This window comes from Vulpes vulpes, chromosome 13 (assembly GCF_048418805.1).
Source record: "Vulpes vulpes isolate BD-2025 chromosome 13, VulVul3, whole genome shotgun sequence".
Lineage (NCBI taxonomy): Eukaryota > Metazoa > Chordata > Mammalia > Carnivora > Canidae > Vulpes > Vulpes vulpes.
The window spans coordinates 85807622-85829538 of NC_132792.1; the positions used below are offsets into that span (position 1 = coordinate 85807622).

General features: G+C 40.8%; 1 protein-coding gene across 16 annotated transcripts in view; it reads right to left on the reverse strand.

Moving 5' to 3' along the window:
• The window catches only part of PTPRM (protein tyrosine phosphatase receptor type M), a 777617-nt gene that overhangs the window by 44919 nt on the left and 710781 nt on the right, over nt 1–21917 (reverse strand). For all 16 annotated transcript variants that reach the window (XM_072734918.1, XM_072734917.1, XM_072734916.1 and 13 more), the window contains one exon: nt 11716–11813. In XM_072734918.1, the coding sequence (XP_072591019.1) occupies nt 11716–11813 (98 nt within the window). The remainder of the gene's footprint in view (nt 1–11715; nt 11814–21917) is intronic.

Consider the following 21917-nt stretch of genomic DNA (forward strand, 5'->3'; position numbering starts at 1 on the left):
TGACCGGGGCTGTGCTATAAAACTCTCATGCTAGGATGCTCTAGTCCCGGGTGCGCTGTCCATCTGCTGCACATTCCAGCCCTCCATCCCCTTAAATGCTTTACAGACACTAAGGCAGGTGATCACTTACATGCACCCCAAAGACAACTGCAGATAAAGTTAGTGGTAACAGAGTGAGACAAGAGAGGGTCCAAGGCCAGGCCAGGAAAGCAGTGACTATTCAGGAAGCCCAGACACAGACGAACGTGAGGATATTCCAGGGCCAGTCAGTTGCGGCAACACAGCAAGTGACAGGGCTTGAGAGGGGTGACCATGAAAGCCAGCACCCCCACCAGTCATCTCCATGGGTTCGGCCAGAGAATGTTTAAGAGCTGGACTGCACGACGCATGCAGTTACCCAGGGAGCCCAGAGAGCGTGTTCTGAGAGACACCTGGTATTCAGACCTGCAAATTTGCTTTGATCCTGCAATATCCTGCCACTGTGGCAGTACTGGAGATGGCTGATAGGAAAGCATCAGATGCCTTATAGCAGGTGAGGCATTGGCTCCAAAGCCTTCTTTATAATCCATCGTCAGATAAAAAAAATCACTTTTTTTTTTACACGGACATGATGGATTAGGCTGAACTGTGAAGAATTAATACAAAAGGGCTAATCACGTAGGCTAAATGTAGATTTATTTCTGTCATAACAAAGAGAGCTGCGGTGAACTTCATTCACACACATAATGACCTAGTTGTACATACATGTGTGACTTTAGATTTCAGCCTGTTCTCTCAACATGGAAGACAGCAAGAGAAGGAGGGCAGGAAACAGAAATTCCACTATCTTATATATTCCTTCTTCCACTTTTTCAAAAACATTTATTGACTACTTTCTAACACTTTCTATGTGTCTAGCCTTTCAGGATTCACAGGTGAGATGAGATAAGCTAGTCTTTGCTCACAGGGACCTGTTGCCTGGGGGACAAAATGGTACCCAATGTTCCTTCTTGAGCACAATTGTATGTCATGCCTCTAATATTGGATTGTAAATGTCTTAAAGGCCGGGATCCTCCCATTTATTTTTCTGGCCCTTACCTACAGCAGGTTGAGAGGTCACTGGATACCCATATGTTAACAAGTTGAACAAAAACTCCAAGGGGTTAAGGTTTTTAATGTGGACAACAGTGGAGAAACAGGACACGCATGAAGAAGATATGAGCCAGATCCTGTCTTGCCCTCAGGAAATTCATTAGTTCACTGTGACAGTTCATACCGAATGCAGAAGAAAGACACAGTGGCCTGCACTTACAATGGATGGCAGTTGGCTGTTCCCAACAAGGCAGAGGGCATTTCTGAAACTGAGGTAAGGATGTGTGACTGAATGTGTGTGCGTGTGTGTGTGTGTGTGTGTGTGTGTGTGTGTGTGTGTGATGAATATATCTAGGAAGAACCTTTTATCAGGTGCAAGGACTGTGGAAGTTGTAAAAGAGGTTTAGTCTAGTTACCCATGTGAGCAAATGTGAGGGGCAGGAATATTTTGCTTTCAAAAAATGCAGGTGTGTACAGACACACACACACAGAGATGCACACACACTCACTCTCTCACACAAACACAAATATTTATTTACAGGAACACTATTGGAATAAATTTTCCAGAAATTAGGGTTAACACTGTAGGCACCAAATTTTACATAAGAAGTCTCATTACTTTAAGGGTTAAAATGCAGCAGTTAGTATTTAACTTAAAACACATAGGGCAGCCCTGGGTGGCTCAGCAGTTTAGCGCGTGCCTTCAGCCCAGAGCCTGATCCTGGAGACCCAGGATCGAGTCCCGCATTGGGCTCCCTGCATGGAACCTGCTTCTTCCTCTGCCTGTGTCTCTGTCTCTGTCTCTCATGAATAAATAAATGAAAAAATCTAAAAACAAAACAAAAACCCCCACATAATAAGCTTTCAGTAAGACTGAAGAATAAAGCGATGTGGTCTTCTCCTTGCTTTCTTCTGAGAGTATTTATTTTCCTTTCATCTCACATTTTTCAGAATGGTCACCCATTTTAGTGGTCAATAAACTGTTTTTTAGTGGGATGAATTTGTTTTACAATTGTATCTGTGTTTTCATGTCCTTTATACCACAGTTTACCTTTCAATTAAACAGATTTGCTCTCCAAATTGGATTGATGGACATTAAGTAACAAAGATGATTCTCTAATGGATTTTGGGGGAGTAAGATAACTATTTCTATGCACAAGGAGACAGTCTTCCAGATGCAAAAGTCACACTTGCAGCTACACAGAACACAGCGGGGTTGTGCATACATATCTTTATTAAATGATTGCAAGAGTTCTCTAAAGGAATCATATTCTCTCCCAAATACCTTTCCTGCTGCATGCAGGAGACAGAGGCAGTACCACTGATCAGAAATGTGCATGGATGGTGCAAGAGAGGGGTCTAGTTTCATTCTTCTGCATGTGGATGTCCAATTTTCCCAGCACCATTTATTGAAGAGACTTTCTTCCAATGGATAGTCTTTCCTCCTTTGTCGAATATTAGTTGACCATAAAGTTGAGGGTCCACTTCTGGATTCTCTATTCTGTTCCATTGATCTGTGTGTCTGTTTCTGTGCCAGTACCACACTGTCTTGATGACCACAGCTTTGTAGTACAACCTGGAATCTGGCATTGTGATGCCCCCAGCTATGGTTTTCTTTTTTAAAATTCCCCTGGCTATTCGGGGTCCTTTCTGATTCCACACAAATCTTAAGATGATTTGTTCTAACTCTCTGAAGAAAGTCCGTGGTATTTTGATAGGGATTGCATTAAACGTGTAAATTGCCCTGGGTAACATTGACATTTTCACAATATTAATTCTGCCAATCCATGAGCATGGAAGATTTCTCCATCTCTTTGTGTCTTCCTCAATTTCTTTCAGAAGTGTTCTATAGTTTTTAGGGTATAGATCCTTTACCTCTTTGGTTAGGTTTATTCCTAGGTACCTTATGCTTTTGGGTGCAATTGTAAATGGGATTGACTCCTTAATTTCTCTTTCTTCAGTCTCATTGTTAGTGTATAGAAATGCCATTGATTTCTGGGCATTGATTTTGTATCCTGCCACGCTACCAAATTGCTGTATGAGTTCTAGCAATCTTGGGGTGGAGGCTTTTGGGTTTTCTATGTATGTTTCTCATTCATTTGGGGAATATAAATAATAGTGAAAGGGAATAGAAGGGAAGGGAGAAGAAATGGGTAGGAAATATTAGAAAGGGAGACAGAACATAAAGACTCCTAACTCTGGGAAATGAACTAGGGGTGGTGGAAGGGGAGGAGGGTGGGGGGTGGGAGTGAATGGGTGACGGGCACCGAGGGGGGCACTTGACGGGATGAGCACTGGGTGTTATTCTGTATGTTGGCAAATTGAACACCAATAAAAAATAAATTTATCATTAAAAAAAAAAGAAATGAAAAAGAAAAAGAAATGTGCGTGGAAGGTAAGACTGCTTGATTGTGCCTATTGACAAACCTGTGGATGGTTATAGGCAATTCTGAGAACTTTAGAAAAGAATATCTTCTCTCAAAATAATAATTTACTGTAGTCAGATCGGATCATTTTGAAAAGAAAGTTTATAAATTATAGACTGAGCATCTTTTACGGTCTGCATAAAATAAATATAGATAGAACACCAACAGAATTTGTCCCATCGGTACCTAATCACACATTGCAATATTCCACTCTAGATCTACACAATTCATGTATAAGAGTGTGGAAGAAATAGGAGTGGACAGCTCTCTCCTGAGGAAGCGACACTCATGTCTTTTTACTGAATCACTCCCCTTTGAAAATCCAGACTCCATACTTTCCTCCTGCTGCTGGTGTTCAGAGCCAACACAGTGAGTTCCAGGGAGGTGCCAAGGCCATGGGCATTAAAACAGAACTCAGCTGCAGATGCATCTGTTATTCAAATAGATCTCGGAGCCAGAACATAAACAATAAACATACAAATATTCTTCATATAACCATAGGATTTTAGAGTTCATTGGGTCCATTTCCCTTCATTTCGAGGACGCATAAACTAAGGATGCTAGTGAGAACCGGTTGGTTTAGTCTCTGAGAAATGCCCACAATGCCCTAGTGTGTCGGTTCTGCAAGGACTCTGGCTACTGGCTGTCCCAGAATTCCTGAGTAGCCTGGCCCTTCTTGCTGCCAACCGAGTCTTGCTTATTCCCTTCCCTATTCTTACCTTCTTCCTAAGACAGGAGCATGTCAGGTTCTACATCAAGCCAACCTCCTTCTCCTGAGCTCTTGGGCCTCCCTAAATAGCTATTTCCCTAATCTCCTCAAGTCTTTTAGCCCATGGCCTTGCTGGTACCATGATCCAGAAAACGAATGTTATCAGGAGAGGGTGCTATTGCCATTGCCACAACTCAAAGTCCATGTCCTCTCTCACTGTGAGTTTTGCTCCAACCTGACTTGTCTCTATGTCTTCTGTCACCTTTCTAACCCTTTCTGCAGTGGATACTAGAATTATGTTTCAACAACACTAGTTAGAACATATATGATTCACCACCTTGATGCCTTCCATTAAAACAACACTACCCACTCCATGTCTACTTTTACCTCCTCCTCGGAAGGCCATAGCTAGCCTTCCAGCCTCAGTTAGCTGACCTTTCCTATTAGTTCTCTCACACTTGCATCAAACCACTTGTTCTTTCCCATCTTGCCATTTATTCCTGTTCTGTGTTTTTCCTACAATGGTGCTGCTTCGTTTTGCCCAGATGGACCCAGCTCCTTGCTGTGTTCTCATGATGTCTTCTATGTTCCCTCAGGCAGAATTTGGCCTGCACTGGTGCTGTCATCCTTGTGATTCACATGTATTATAGCTCATTGCTTAAATGGTTATGTATTACCGTTTTTATGTTCCTTGAAGACAAGTGCATCATAAACATTTTTGTATTTCTTAGTGCCATGGATACAATAAGTATATTATTAAATGTTGGAGACATTATGCTGAGAGGGGAGTAGAAAGCCTACTTTTAGGGTAATTTGTGAATAAGACAAATTGGGCTCTTTCATTAGTTTTTCTTTTTAAAACATTTTAAAGAGGGGAACTGAGAAAACCTCTGGGCAGAGAAAACCTCAAAGGTCCAGTAGGGAAGCTAGGGAGTCATCCTTTCTGGAAGAGCTGGCTGGCATGGAGGGTCCATAGAGGGTCCCTCTCCTCTCTCCTGCTGCTGATAGCTCAGTACCAGCTAGTGCCTTGCTTCCTGGGTGATATACTAGGGGAAGGTGATATGAAGTGTGGTAGTACCTGGGTGGGAATCATCACAGGCTACAGTGCCAAATTACTCTTTTTCCCCCTAGTTTTGTGATAAAGTTATGGAGGGAGATAAGGTTTGAATCAGCTACGTTAATATGATCACTAAAATGGCTGATGGTAGATTGAAATGGAGAGGAATGTCATTGAATTAGTATAAATTAATCAAAGGCTCATACTATAATTACCCAGGTCACAAATTATCAATCATAAATATCCAGTTCATTAAAGAAGATCTATAAAAGGCAATAATGAGAGTTCAAGACAGAAAAATTTTGGGAATGTCTATAAAAAGAATTTGTCTCTTCTCTTTCAAGTATGAGTTTGATGTCTTAGAAGAACCTGAGAGATTTTGTACAAATATTATTGGTATTTTGTACTGTTAGGTATTATCTATGTTATTCTTATGATTCAGCATTATTTCCTCATTTTATAAAGGGGTAACTTTGCCTCTCTTTTGCTTCTTCCATTGATCCTGGATCTGATGGCTTTTGGAGAGAAGCAGATGTTCTTTGTTGTATGTGACAAGGGCACTTGGAATCTTAATATACCTTCCTTGCATGTGAATTAGAAAGTTAACTCTGACATTTAGTGTTCATCTGAAGCTTCTTTCCTTTGTTACTCTTTTAGTAACAAGTGTTGTGAAAGCAATCATAAGTCAACCTCTTTGGGTTGATAATAACCTTTAAAGCATCCATTTTGATGGTTTCATGCATCTTCTACATTAATAGAGTTTAACATCTCTGGCCTTGACTTCTCTTAGCTCCAAAACACTATCACCTGTTATCAGAACTCTTTAGAATAACTCAAAAATAATTTTGAGTCCTATATGACTATAAGAGCTCATTTGGATTTTTAATAAACAGTCACATTCTAATGAGGTCTTCATAAAACTGACTAAATATGTTTAGAAATCATTAGCTTAAATTACCAGTGCAAAAACCTCCTTTGGGAGGTCCGCAGATTTGGTTATAAGATTTTTGGCAGATGGATTAGTACAGCAACCCAACTGAGTTTCTGAATCTCCACACAAACGGTGTAAATGGGAATGTCTGGGAAACTGGCTACTGGATAAAAAGCTAAATGTCCCTCAGGTGGGTTCATTAAAGAGGGAAAACAATCATAACACATTCCAGAGCAATTTAAATGCCAGGTGTGCAGCCGTCGGCAGGTGCCAGGGAAACTGACAAGGGTCCCTTCCCAGAACACATGGGCTGAAAGGGGATGCACAGTGGTGACAAGGAAGTCTTAGATAATGACAGGTCCTGGCAGATGTACCAAGGACCCCGCTGGAGGGAAGTGCAGCGTCTGTGTCTTCTGCACCAGGTGCTGCGACAGGGAGGGCTTCCCAGTGGCTCCAGCACCGGCAATTACAGCCGCCTAATGCTGAGCGCTTCAGGGCAAAAATCGGGAAAGCGGGTTCCCAGCTCTGACTTAATGAATCAGCAGCAAGTCTGTGTAAACAAACAGGCATCCGCCTAGCTCATGCCTAATTCATGAAGGACACACCATGTGCAGTAAACATGTTAAGTAGGTAGTTGTTGCCCTTAAAAACCATGTCATTTTGATTTCTTCGGTGGTTTGCTGTTGCTGTTTTTAAGCATGGAAAATGGGGAAGTAATCTCTAAACAAATGTGCAGGATTAACAACGGGAAGTGGCTTGGAAAAAGGGTAGTGCGTTTTCCGGAGGGAATGTGACCTCTTGTCAAAACCCCCAAATCATGCCAGGCATTTCAAGGACAGATGCCATTATATTCATTACTAATTGAAGACAGGCAGATCCACGGGGCTGACGGTAATGAGGTGAGCGTTCTTCAGTGTTGACCACATCCCCACAAACCTGGTAAGGATTTTTTTTTTCAATAAGCTTACCAGACCTAAATTGCTGAGTTTCTTTAAGCCTATGGGCTTCCATTTATGGGTAAACCTGAAACCTAGTCACTCTCTCCCCTTCAGCTGCATACTTTTAGCTGGGACTTCCATGGTTACTTGTCCGAAGGAATAGTTTCCATCAAAAAACCAACAGTGACTACCCTGGATAGGATGGGTCCAAGTGCCTGATGGAATGAACAGACCACCACCACATGGACTTTATTTTTTATTTTTCCAAAGCCAGGTAACTTGAAATGAAAATAGGCTCCCTGCCACATATGCCATGTCCAAGAGACAGTGGGCTTTAGCGTATCAGTTTTTTTTTTTTACTACAGTTATTTTCCAGCACAATCTTCTTTTGATCTTGCAGCCAAAGAACTATGCTGTCCTCATCTTTCCCCAAAGTTTATGGGTTTATCATATGAAAATAGCTTACTTCTTCAGTTACTGGGTCTGGAGAGTATATACTTGGGAATTTCAATTAAGCAAGCAAAGAGCATGTGTGCCTTTATTTTATTTTTAATTCAGTAGTATCTGTTACTTTTAAATTCTCTACTTCTCAAATAATTGATCTTGGGATTATGTTCAGTAAGCTCTGATGCAAATATGTAAAATCTGAGGTGGTGAATAACTTTTAAGGATTATGGTGATGGTGAAAATATGGCATTATACCAGTAGTCTCCAGATTTCTCTCTCCTTATCATACACAGGCCGTCAGCAGATATTTGTGAAATGAATGAAGGATTCAGAATCCATCATACATACATTTCAGGGAAAGAAACCCAAGTACATGAAAACAGAGACAATCTTTAGTTTAACTCTTTCACGTTAACCTAGCATAGGCTAACAGCTCTCTGACACTAAGTTGGAAGAAATCTTCATTCATTTCATTATGCAGTTACTGAGTCCCAGAAGGCAGAGACCAAAAATTCTGGTGGCACTGCTCGTTTTTTTTTTTTCCCAGTAGCCATTACTGCTTTCATAGCAAGAGAATGGGACGAGAAAGGTAAATTATAGACATCACTGTAAGTCTTAGGTAAGGGTGACACTAATACCTATATTTATTAAGTCCTTAGAATGGGCTGGGAACTTCTCTAACCACCTGACACGCAGAAATTCCCTTAATCTTTACAAGAACCCCATGAAACAGGTGCTGTGACATCCCCATTGCCCAGGTGAAAGGTGGGTGGCAGAGAGGTTGGGCAGCCCCTTCTATGCCAGGTATGCAGTGAGCACCTGCCACCCCAGACTCTAAGCCAGCTCCCCTGCTCTGTCTCCCAGTGGAGGGAACTGAAAGACAATAAACAGGTTTTGTTTTTTCAGTACATAAAATATTGCTTTGTAAGTTTTTATACTTTACATAATGGTCTCCTAACTATCAACCCATTGTCTTATCACTTTATATCCTTTATCATACAGAAAGTTTTCCATTTTAATGTGGTCAAATTTTCCCATTCTTATCATGTTGCACTTTTGATATCTTTGAAACATTCTTTTTTAAAAACAGGTCATAAATGTTTTCCTTCATATTTTGTTCTAAGTCTTAAAGCTTAATTTAATTAGGTTTTAAAGCTTAATTTAAAGCTATATATTTTGGTCTTTATTTGGTATTCATTTTTGGGTGTTTTATGATTTTTTTTTCTTTTTTGTCCACATGAATAACCAAATGTCCCAACTCATCTGATTGCAAAGCTCATGATTTCTCCACATATGGCCACAGTCAACATCTGGGAGATTTCTCTCTTTGTGGTACCTATAATTTTCTGTTTTCCTATGTTCTTGTCTGGTTTTGATATCAAGGTTATACCAGTCTTCTAAAATAAAGTGAGAGAACAGTTTTGCCTTTTCTCTTCTCTTCAAATAATTTTTATTAGATTATCTATGCCTTGAATTTTTAGTAGAACACACCTGTAAATACATCTGGAACTGGTGCTTTTCCATGGGTCACTTTTTAACCATAATTCACTTTTTAACCAAGGCCTATTCAGAATTTCTGTTATTTTTTGAGTAAGTTTGGGAAAACCAAATTTGTTAAGAAACTTACTTAATTTACCTCAATTTTCAAATTTATTGTTAGTCATATCACCTATTATGATAAAAGAATCTTTATCCTATTCCAAATATTGAGAGCTTCTGGCTTTCTATTTATGTTAGATTGCCAGATGTCTGTCTATTTCATGAATATTTTCACAAAACCATTTAGATTCTGTTGATTTTTTTATTATTGTTTCTGTGCTTTATATTGAATGCTTTTCTGCTCTTCTATTTATTTCCTTTTTTCTTTAGTTGTACTCTGTTCTTCACATAACTCCTTGAATTATATGCTTAGTCTCTCTTCTTTTTTTGCATAAGATTTTATTTATTTATTCATGAGACACAGAGACATAGGCAGAGGGAGAAGCAGGCTCCTTGGGGAGCCCGATGTAGAACTCGATCCCAGAATCCCAGGATCATGTCCTGAGCCGAAGGCAGATGTTCAACCACTGAGCCACCCATGCATCCCAGTCTCTTTTATTTTCTAACAGCATTTAAAAACATATACACCCTTTTAAGTCCTAGTTTTTTTTGCATCCTACAAGTCTACTCTGATACTTTATGATTCACAGTTTGAACTCTGTTCTGATTTCTATCAGAGCATTTTATTTTGACCCATGAGTTAGTGGAAGTGCTTTCTCGCCCAGACCCTCAGTGAACTGATTTGCCTGCTTGTCAAATCCCTCTTCTGCTTCCCTCCACTTCCCCCTGGACTGACCTTTCTCTCTAAGTGTTTACCTCTTGCGGGCTTAGGTGTCATGTGGCAATCTCAGTTCAAATTCCTAGTGCTATACAGGCCTAAGACATTATCTCCTGTTCACAGTAGCCTCTAACACCCAAGACCCAAAATCGTTGAGGCTGAGGCCCCCCACCCTCCCTCCAAGACTGACCCACACCACCTGCCCAGCCCCTGGAGAACACTGGCAGTGTCCACTCTTGTCTCCAGTCCCACTCTTCTGGTTTCTAGTAGTTTCCATTTTTGGGAGCTAAGTTAAACATTTTTAGCATATATATTTACATTTATACATGATTTACACATACATTATATACACACATTTAAATGTATACTCATATTTTACCTAGAATTTCTAGATGTTTGTAGGAGGAGGGTTTTGAGATTACTTAGTTTGCTATTTTTGCTAGAATTGTAGGTTTTTCCCACTTCTTAATGTCTCTCTTCTTGATTTGCACCTCCTGATACTTCTGAAAATTCTTTTTTTTGGAAACAGCTTTATTGAAGTATAATTGATGTATAATTGACCATATACAATGGTTCATGTGTATAACTTGAGTTTTGACACATGTGTACATCCTGATGGCATCACCATGATCAAGGCAGTAAACATAACCAGCACCTCCCCACGTTTCCTGTGTCCCTTTGTTGTTTCATTTTTGTAAGAACACTTACCATGAGACATAAGCTGTTAACAAATTAAGTGCACAAAATTGTATTGCTAACTATATAAGCACTATTTTCTACAGTGGATCTCTCGAATTTATTCATCTAGTGTAACTGAAACCTTAAGCCCACTGAACATCAACTCCAAATTTCTTCCTCCTCCAGCTGTTGGCAACCACCATGGTATTCTTTGCTTCTATGAATTTGACTATTTGGGATAATTTGTATAAGTAGAATCATGTATTCTGTGACTGGTTTATTTCATTTAGCACAATGTCCTCTAGGTCCGTCCATGTTGATGTATGTGGCAGGACTTCCTTCTTTTTTAAGGCTGACTGAGAATCTTAAGAAACCACCCCTTTATGGTTGCTGCCCCGGTATTTCACTCCTAGGCTAATCTTCTAGGCTACCCTTACTGCTGAGGGTCAGTCTCACAATGACGACCTTCTCTAAGAATTAGTGGGTTCTTGAGTTGAGCAGAGCCATGGAATTGACCCTGCTACAAAACAAAGTGATTGCATCCTGTGTTTTTTCTCATTTTTAAATTCAACTCTGTAATAATCTTATGGCATACTAAAGTTATAACTACTCAAGCATTTCCTGGTTAAATAAAATAGCTCTCATGACCAGTTCCTCCAGATAAAGTAATACAAGACTTTGGGGGCAGGTGATGATCTCTGTTTTACAGGTTAAGAAACAGAGGACCAGGAAAGTAAAATCTAAGCAAGAGGAGATGCAGGAATGCCACATAAAGAATTGCATCCAGAGTCAATTTTCCTGAGTTAGGGAATGCAGTCATGTCGAATACAGCACCTATTGAGTTTTGACACCCCACAACAAGTGTTCATGCTCAGAGGTGTTTTTGTGTGCTCAATATAGCCAGATAACAACTGCTTTTAAATCCTGAGTGCCTTTCCTGTCTGTTGCTATCGCAACAAATGAAAGCAATTCAGTCTATGTTTACTGATAATTTATAAGCAAGTGCAGCAAGCGATAGGAGGAGGTACATTAGTTAATGTTTTCTGGAGTACACATCATACTTCAAAAGCCTACTCTTCCCTTACTTCATGTTACCAACTGAGCAAGGAACAGTGGCCATGTAGGTGGATACCCCACTTACCCTTCCTACTTCCACCAGGTTGGTCACCATTATGATGCTTGCAGTGTTTTCGTGCCACACCATCCTCCAGAAGTCATAGATGGTCTCTTGCATTGGTCCTGCAGCGAAACAGAACACAAAAGACTTAAAAAAAATGTTTGTAAGTTTGCAACCAGAAGATTTCTGGGGCTTGCAAATAAACCTGTTAATATCCTCATTTTGATAGATGGACTTGGCTCTCCTTTCTAGTGTTGATGTAAATGAGGACTCTTCTAAAACAGCACCTATAGAAATACTGACTTTTTCATTCACGGTTGAATTTGCTCATGTCATCAAATGTATCTGCATTTGAGCTCTTTTTACTTACCCTTCTTAAACTACTGCTGTGAAAGTTACTTCTCCATCATTTAGCTATTTATCTCCATAATACTCAAGAGTGAAATTTTAAAAAATGGATAACATTATTCTTCCTGCTAACAATTGGCAGATATCCCAGGGAAATGGTATATAGAATGAAATGAGCCTCTATAGGAAAAATGGCCTTTTCTTGTTTCTAGTATTTTTCTTATTCTGTGCTATCAGATGAGTCCTTATTTTTTTTCACCTGACTTCCAAAAGTGAGAAAGAAGTTAGACTTTTAAGGCAGTTGAACTTCCTGTCACTGAACATGATCAGCATCTTGGGCTCAGCTCAGCTCTTGGGACCTGAGTATTCAAAAGCTCTTTCTTATGGACTGGGAAAAAAAGGGAGACAGGCATGACAAAATATCATTTCTATAGGTACTAGCAGGTACAAGGAGGTGGAATATAAAATTTCTTTGAATCCAGATTTGTAAAACCCTAATCTCTACCTTATGCTCATGCATATTTGAGGGGGTAAGTGTCACAGTATAAATCTTCACAAGACAAGGAGAAATGCAAGGAAATGAGAGGAATACAATTTCAAAGGCACAAGAGTCACATGATATGTGTGCAATCATACCAATGTTCAGGCACATGCTGGGACCAGGACCCAGTCTTACTGTAGGATATTGACATTGCAGATTACTAGATTTGAAGTTCAAATATTTGAATTTGAGATTTGCCTCTGCCTTTTAACTGGTTGTGTGATTTTAGACAAGTTAGCCACTGTGAGCTTCAGGTCAACATTTTCCTTTATCTACATACTGATTTCAATAACACTTCTCAGGGTTATTTTGAGGATTCATGGAGTTAATGCATACTCAGGCATTTTATAAAGAGCAGAACATCTGAACAAAGAAAAGGTGTGTTTAAAGATATTTATGAGTGGTCTTTCCTTGGCTAAGGCTTAAACACTGTGCAGTGTGTGGCACACCTGGAGGCCCCCTTCAATTGCCTCCCATTCCTCTTGACCAACTGTCAGCTGGTTCTTGTGTGATTTTTCTTCTCCTGCTTCACCATCAAAACCTCCTTCCCTTTTGTCCACAACACAGGCTTCTATCATTTTTCCATGCTGCTCTGACTACATGCTCACTCTTCCTGTGAAAATTGACTCCACCTCCTGATGTCTCTGAGGCTCGTCCCTTTATAGGACCATGTATACCACCTCTCACAAAGCTGTACCTGCCATTTCAGCCCATGTCCCTTGGCATGTGTGTGTCATTCTCCTGATACACGGGCTGAAGATTTCAATGACGCAAATCTAAGGTTAAAGGGGTGACAAGTAAACATTGGAGGCTATCCATCGCTACTTTCATAGCTGGTGGAGAGGAACTTTCACTGTGTACTGAACAGCTTGTCACTTATTCACAAGAAAAAAAATACCCTGAGTCTATCTTTGTGTAAACAGTTTTCCCAGCATGACCCCCAAACAAATGGGTGGCCTCGACACTTCCTGCTTCCTTCAGTACATACACAGGCCTGTGCCACCTACTCTGAAAGTTCCAGAGAAAGTTCTGATGACAGTGGCTGTCGTGGATGACTCAGATGTTCCAGCATCATGGAAGGCGTGTGCCTGCAGAAGAAAAGCTACCTCTCCCTTCTATGCCTGACAGCAGTCACCCCAGAAATATTCCAGGCTAGCGGCAAGTTCCCAAGTGCAGTTCACTTACCCTTTCTTAGGTTTAGACTCCCATATGGTTACTTAATTCGAGCTCCCCCTGGAGGGAAACATGGCTGTTGTGCTTTACTACAATATCCTTAGTGCCTTATGGACTACCTGGGACATAGCAGGAGCTCAATGAATAAGTGAATCAGTCTGTATGTCTATGTATGAACTGTATTATTATTATTATTAAAATGTATTAAAATATGTATAAATATTAAATAATGTTAATATATTTGTTCAAATCCTCTCCCTGACTGATATTTCAGAGATTATCTGTAGAAGCTAGAAAGCACATTGACTTTGCTCCTTTCCAGTTCATTGAAGGGGGGGGGGGGCATCTTTTGCAAGGATCTCTTCAGAATGAGAGTGATGATCACACAGGACTCAGGGTGCTGTGATAGAACTGCTCCCAGCCAATAAGCAAGTCACTCCTGTTTCCCAGACTCAAGGTTCTGTATCTCAACTTAACTCAGCCCATTTCTTGGTAACTAGAGAGAGTGCCACCCTGGCCTCCAGTTACTGTTCTCTACCGAGAGCCATGGTTCTCAACTGTGGCTGCATATTACAATTACTATGTAGCTTTTAAAAAATTCTGAGATCTTCTAGTGCCACCCATGTCATTACAAATGGCAAGATTTCATTCTTTTTGATGGTTGAGTAATACCCCATTGTGTGTGTGTGTGTGTGTATATATATATATATATATATACATATCACATCTTCTTTATACATTCATCTGCTGATGGACATCTGTGCTTTTACCATATTTTGGCTATTGTGGACATTGCTGCTATAAACATTGGGGTGCAGGTGCTCCTTCGAATCACTATGTTTGTATCCTTTAGCAAATACCTAGTAGTGCAATTGCTAGGTTGTACAGTAGCTCTATTTTTAACTTTTTGAGGAACCTGCATAGTGTTTTGCAGAGTGGCTGCACCAGCTTGGCATATGCTAAGTGAAATACTTCAGTCAGAGAAAGACAACTACCATATGATCTCACTCACATGTGGAAGTTCAGAAACAAAACAGAGGATCATAGGGGAAGACAGAGGAAACTAAGAGAAGACAAAATAAAAAAAGGTGACAAACTGTAAGAGACTCTTAACTCTAGGAAACAAACTGAAGGTTGCTGGAGGGGTGGTGATTGGGGGATGAAGTAACTGGGTGACAGGTATTAAGGAGGGCAAGTGATATAATGAGCACTGTGTTATATGCAACTGATGAATCACTGAACTCTACCTCTGAAACTAATAATACACTATATGTTAATTAATTGAATTTAAATAAAATAAAATAAAATTTAAAAAGTTTTGAGATCCTCACCTCAAAGACTGATTTAATTGGCCTGGGGTGAGGTTAGGCCTGGGTGTGTTTCTAAATCTTTCCTGGTGGAAAACCATAGATCCATAGCATCAGGAATATTTGGCTCCACCTTCTGACCTATCAGGGGGTGTCATATGGAGATGTAACTGTGGAACCAAAGATTTGTTTGTTTTGAATCTACTGATTTGTCTTACTTTGTATACCAGCAATTTGAATCAATGAATCCCAATTCTCTCTGATTTAGAAGGAACTTCACTCATAGAGTATCATTGAGGAACATGGCTGTACCATCTCACTAAGGGGGTGAGGCAGTTTAGGTAATTGGGTGTTGTTTTGTTTTGTTTTTTAATGTTTACATAGGAAAAGATTAGAATAGAAAAATGAAGTAGGTCATTGTTCTTTTCAATGCTAAAATTAGGACAGGTCACTCATAGAGTATCATTGAGGAACATGGCTGTACCATCTCACTAAGGGGGTGAGGCAGTTTAGGTAATTGGGTGTTGTTTTGTTTTGTTTTTTAATGTTTACATAGGAAAAGATTAGAATAGAAAAATGAAGTAGGTCATTGTTCTTTTCAATGCTAAAATTAGGACAGGTATCCAGAAAAACCAAAACAGTTAAGGTCTGAAAATGAATTTGAGCACAAAGATTATTCTAAGTCGATCCCAGAAGGAAACAAACGGCCATGCAAAGCGAGGGTCCCCATCTCCCCTGGTGTGCTTTTCCTTTGGTCTTCCTCATCTCTTCTTCCCTTACCTCACATGGTACATGTCCTGTGAATATTTGAGAGCAGCCCTTTCTGACACACAGCTTGACCTTCTCCCTGACCTGGTCACTGGTGGTTCACCAACCAAACTACTCAGGGGCGAGCACTAGAGATTCTCATCTTCTTGACTAATGAGTCAAGATATTTTCATGAATGCTTATTCAAATCTTGTTTTTTGTTTTTGTTCATTTGAGGGGGAAGAAAAGAAATGCGAAGACACCTCAATTTAAGGTTTCTAATGCAAAATTGGTCAATCCTAGTCTTCTTTTCTCTTTTAAAGTAGTCAGATTCTACTGAATAATATATTTCAAATTATTTCCCTGAGACATGGAGAAATTATGACTCAGGAGACATATGTCTTCTAACAAAATCATAAAGCAGGCCAGAGGCCAGGTAGGCTTTACTGATATCAAGAGTCACTCCCTTTGATTTTGGCAGCTCCTGGTGGGGTCTAAGAGACCCCACGGCATAAGCTTACAGAAGCAGGCCTGGGACACAAGGCTGCTACCCCTGGGGACCTGCACCCTCACAGGGCTGAAATTTGGGGAGGAACACCAGGCCAGGGTCAGTATTCCTCTGCCTCTCATGTCCCTCTCCCAAAAGCTGGTGTGGCAAATGTCCTTCCCATGAGGACAGTAAAAGGTTACTGGGGAGTGCTCCCAAGCTGGACAAAGGGCTCCCAAGATGAGGAATCTACAATAGCAGACAATAGACTCTGAAAAACCTCCCTCACTCCAGGGACGAATAGCTGTGACCCACACCCCACCGTCTGATTCCTGCAGTTTGTGGCTGGGTGGGAGTCTGAGATTACCGTGGCTGTGCATTTACAGATGTTTGTACAACAGGCAAAAGGTTATTCTCAGCAGTCGTCCCCTCGAAGGACTAAAGCGCTTGTGAAAGGTAAGGTAACGAAATTTCAGTGGTATCAGGCCAATAATATATTCCATTTCCCTCAAAATAGCTGGCTTACATGGGCCTCTGCTGAGAAGAAAATGTGCTCGGGGGTCATTCTGATCACCCCCAAGCCCAGAAGGAACAGCAGAGAAAAAGGTCAGGGAGGACTAGAGTGAAATAAAAAAAAAATTAAAGGCAATGAAAAACATAAGTGAAAAGACACTCAAGGATGGGCTCTACTGTGTTCAGATGAGTTTTCTAGTTCATGGGAAGTAAGAGATATTAAAAATCACAATTTCAGATCTTGATAGAAGACTTGTACCTCTTCTTTTCACATTCTAATTTCTCTATGGCATGTTTTCTGTGTTAACTAGAGCTGCCGAGAGGTCGAGGTCCTCAGCTCACAGTGGCATATTAGAGTTTTTTGAAGGGAAGAAAGATAGTACAAATTCACATTGTGATTCATGATAAATAGAATAATACCTGACTTCTTCCTGTTTGAAGTATTTTATAGGTCTTATCTCATTAAGTTAAAAAATTGCAGTCCTATGTAATTGGGGCTATGGTTCTCCCCCATTTTGCTGAAAGAAGAGGGGGCCTGGGGAAGTCAGGCATGTGGCTAGTGGGCTGTAGAGCTGGGGTTGGAGGTCCAACCCACTGTGTGACGCTGCCTCTATGCCAACGTCAAAAGCATCTCAGAAGGGTCCTAGCTGACAGGTGTGTGTGTGCAGTCAGCGTAATCCTGGCAAGAAGATAATAGAAGAAAACTCTTGTCAACCACCTGAAACTACCTCTTCAAACATGTGGCTGTTGTTCTTTTTTTTTTAAATCAGGTTGCTTCCTACCTTTAAACCTCCCCTGGGTCCCATTGCCACAGAATCAAATCCAATTTTATGAGCATGGCCAACCCCAGTCCCCTTCTCCACATCCCAATCTCTCTACGTCTTGAGCTGTAGTCACTCAGGAGCATTTCCAGAGCAGAAGCCCTCCTCCAATTGCTATCACTCCCCTCCTATACAGGCTTCAGTTCAAGCCTGCAAGTCCCTCTATCTCAGCTTGGCCCACTGAAGGTCAGCTGGTCAGGCAGGTGTTCCAAGACCTGAGCCATGGCTCCCCATTTCTTCAAACATTTACAGTCAGTTGTGATGCCAGTGTGTTTTTAATGCAGGTCTTCCTCGTTGATCTGTGAATGTGGACCTGCCCATTCAGGTCATTGGTTCTCCGTTTCTAATGGTGTTATACCTAGCTTGTTTCCCTTGTTCATATCCCCTTGCTGGCCCTTGGTGGGACTTTGAGTGTGTGGCCTGTAACTACAGGTGAGCATTCAGCTTGCTCGTGCCAGGCACTCTCAGGTATAGAAGGGACGCCAAGTGAGTTATAGAAACACATCCCCTACTCTCAAGAAGCGAGTACTTATATAAGGTAGAGATAAGTCAAGAACATATTACACTCTCATTTAAAGGGCAGTACGGTAAATATCCTAGGATACTTGAACTTCAAACTGAGCTAGCACACCTCTGGAGTCACATGGAGATATTCCATGGGACACATGACTAGTTTTAAAATGATTCATTTCTAGACATTTAACTCTATATGGATGCTACCAGAACTCATATCCCTGAGAAGGAGCCCCCATGCCCAGCGGTCTTTCTTGCACTTCACAAAACCCTCACTCACCTCAAATACTACTAAGGGGCACTGCTCATGTATACAACCTACAAGTCTGAAACAAAGCAACTGACTGATATATTGATTCTGAAAACACACAGAGCTTCCTGCCTTCCTTGTCTGAAAGATATTTCTATTACAGGTAAAATCTGATGTTAGAAATGGGGCATATATTTTTTAAATACTAGGAGAATTTTATTTGTTAAAGAATGCCATTCAAGCCTGTACTTGATCATATTAGAGACTGATTCATGTTGAGATGCTCTGAATTCAGAACACCTGAAGCAGTAGAGGCTAGTAATGCAGCTGCTGTTGCTGCTTTTTATTTTTTTATTTCTATTTTATTTTATTTTTTAAAAGATTTTATTTATTTATCCATGAGAGACACACAGAAAGAGGCAGAGACACAGGCAGAGGCAGAAGGAGGCTCCATGCAGGGAGCCTGATGTGGGACTCGATCCCAGAGCCCGGGGATCATGCCCTGAGCCAAAGGCAGACACTCAACCACTGAGCCACCCAGGCATCCCAACTTCTTTTTTTTTTAGGGGGTCGAGGAGGGACAGAGAGGGAGAGAGAGTTTTAAGCAGAGTCCACATCAACTGTGGAGCCTTACATGGGCTCAATCTCACCACCCTGAGATCATGACTTGAGCTGAAATCAACAGTCAGTTGCTTTACTGACTAAGTCACCCAGGTGGCCCTGGTAATGCCTATTCTTATAAATGCAAGTGGAATGTTTTGTTGGACCACTGAATTTTTCTGAATGAAACCCATGGCTGAAAGTTTCATGTGTTTTCTTTCAGGTTAGATATGCTTCAATCTGTAAAGCAGCTGAAATATGTTTATCACATATCAAATATTTATTCTAATTACATTTTATCTTAGAAAATATTTACTATTGTTTATCTGCTTTTCACAAGTAGGTCCAGTGGCTGGAAAGGTGAGTCTAGCTACCAAATGGGCAAGTCCAGAGGGAGCCGCTGAGCTCTTCTGTAGGACACAGACACGTATGTGTCCATAGTGGAGGGACCTATTTTATTTATTAAACAAAAACTCCCAAGGATCAGGACTATGTTGATAACGAATAGTAAAAAAGAGTAGATAAAGTGATGGTGCTCTACATTGATTAATGAGAGGGAAACATTCTGAATATTTTACCCTAGATATATTAAGAAATGTTAAAATATTCCAAAGATGGCTCTCTGGGCATGGGGGTGTCTGGCAGAGACAACAGTGGAAATGTCCAGGCGTGGAAATGTCTGGAATCCCAAAGATTGTAGCATTGTGGATCCAGGTGAGCAGCATATGGAGTATGAGGATGGGAAGGTCAGAACGGTGGTGGGCAGCGAGACAGGCCTCCAGGTGGCCTCACACAGCTGACACACTCAGGGTCACCTAGAGGAGAGACGAGGCTCACATCTCAGTCAGACTGGGGAGACTGAGCTCCCCTGGGGGAAGTTCTGGATGAAACCGAGCAGGATTCTGGCTGATTTGGTGCAAAGGAGCCAAGCGAGGGCCCTGGGCTGGAAAGGGGATCCGAGAAAGGGAACAACAAGGATGGTGAACAATGAACTGAGGCACAGTGATGAGCCCCTCGGGTCAGATGTGCTTTATGTGTACCCTCCCATTTATTCGCCACTGCAACTGTATAAATTTCCATTTTAAGAGGAGGAACAGTTTTAGGAGAATAAATGCCCTAGAGGCTGGGATTACAATCCAGAACAATCCAGTTGCACTTTTTAACTTTCAGAATGACCTAAGCAGACTGGGTGAGGCTTGTTAGTGAACATCAATCAGTCCTCCACTGTGCTGGGACTGGTCCTGGGTGTGGGGATCGGGGGTGGTGGTGGCAGTGTGTGGTGTGGGGACCATATTGAATGGAGGCAGCACAGAAGGAAGGAGTGGGGACACTGAGGGCACAAAGGAGCTGCAGAAAACCCAGGAGTCCTTGCTCTGGGCACTGGCTTGGCTTGGGCATCGTCAAGTCCTTCAGCATCTAGTTCACCCCACTAGGATTGAAGACGACTGAAGGAAGAATACAAATGTGGAAAAAAGATGAACTTAGGATTTATGCATTTATTTTAAAGCTCTTGCTCATAAATAAAAGTGGTCCTAAATTCTGATCCGTTATTGTTATTGTTCCTGCTGGCAATAATCGAGAATAAGTATTATAGACGTTAGTTATTCAACGTTCAGAGCATTAGATGTCCCTTCAGTGGGTTCTGAATAAGTTTTTATTACAAAACTTTATGTGATTTCTCAATGTGATACTTCCATAACACGTCTATAATTTTACATTTAGTAGCTTTTCATTTGTGCAGTAGTGAAATGTAAAAGGTAAAATATGCCACCATGTTTTATGGACTGAATCTGCCTCACGTGTCACAAAAGCGATAATGGTGACATAGACAAGAGTCAAATTCTGCATTGATAATCCTTAACAGCACTTATTTGATAGGCGCATTTGCTCTCCCCTGAGGCTACTTCTGTTAAAATCATGGAATTTTTATGAGTAATTTTTGGTTTCAGCTGCAGAAATAGAAATCAAAGTTGAGATGGCTGGGTGCATGGGATGTGATATGCTCATCTGCCTGAATTGCTAAGAATACCTGCCCCCCCCCTCGAAATTACCATTTAAAAGAAACAATATAAATCAACTAAGAAATTAGAAGCAAACACTGAGGATTGTTTTATGGGGAGAAAAACTCGGGAATACTTTATTTAACTTAAATTCAAAAATATAGCTAGTAGCATGTTAAAATAGGATTTCTAAGGATAGCTCTTACGTGATGTACCTTCTACGTCCAGAATTACAGGGTTCAGAATGTTCACTAGTCTATTGGAACTTTCATTTAGTGACAGTAAAAGAGAAAACAGGCACTGGAGCTATAATAAAATACACCTATTTAAAAATAGTGTCAAAAGCAATGACTTAAATAATGACATTAAATAGTGTTTTCAGCTAATAATTTTAGTGGTTCGCACACAAAGATAAATCCCTTCTTACCAGGGAGTAGGCTTTCCCACTGTGAGTCTCTTCCCTTTGCCCGGCCCACTCAGGTTATCAGCTACTTGCCAATTACCCTGTTTCTTCTAAATTGGCTCACAGGTGTGTGTTCTTCTTATAACCTAAAACCAGGCATACACTTCCTGCCATATTCATGAGTAACGGTTCCCCTCAAACACATAATCCACATGTTGATGTTTACACTTCACTCATACCATTCCCTAAAATTGTCCTTTCAGGCTGAAATAACAAAGTGTGCCAACATTGACAGTGCAAATATCCGTGGCTTTCCCTAGATGATTAGTTTCAGGGAATGTTGGTTTCCAGGTGCATTACTAGAACATATGCAATCCTGATTGGATACCAAAAGGTCATGTCAGATCTAATTAAGAGAATATTGGTACAAACCAAACACTAATGCACAAGCTGCACACAGATTCTAAAACAGCCTGGGAAGCTTCTCTCTGTGGCATGAGTCACAACCCCTCAAACATTATCT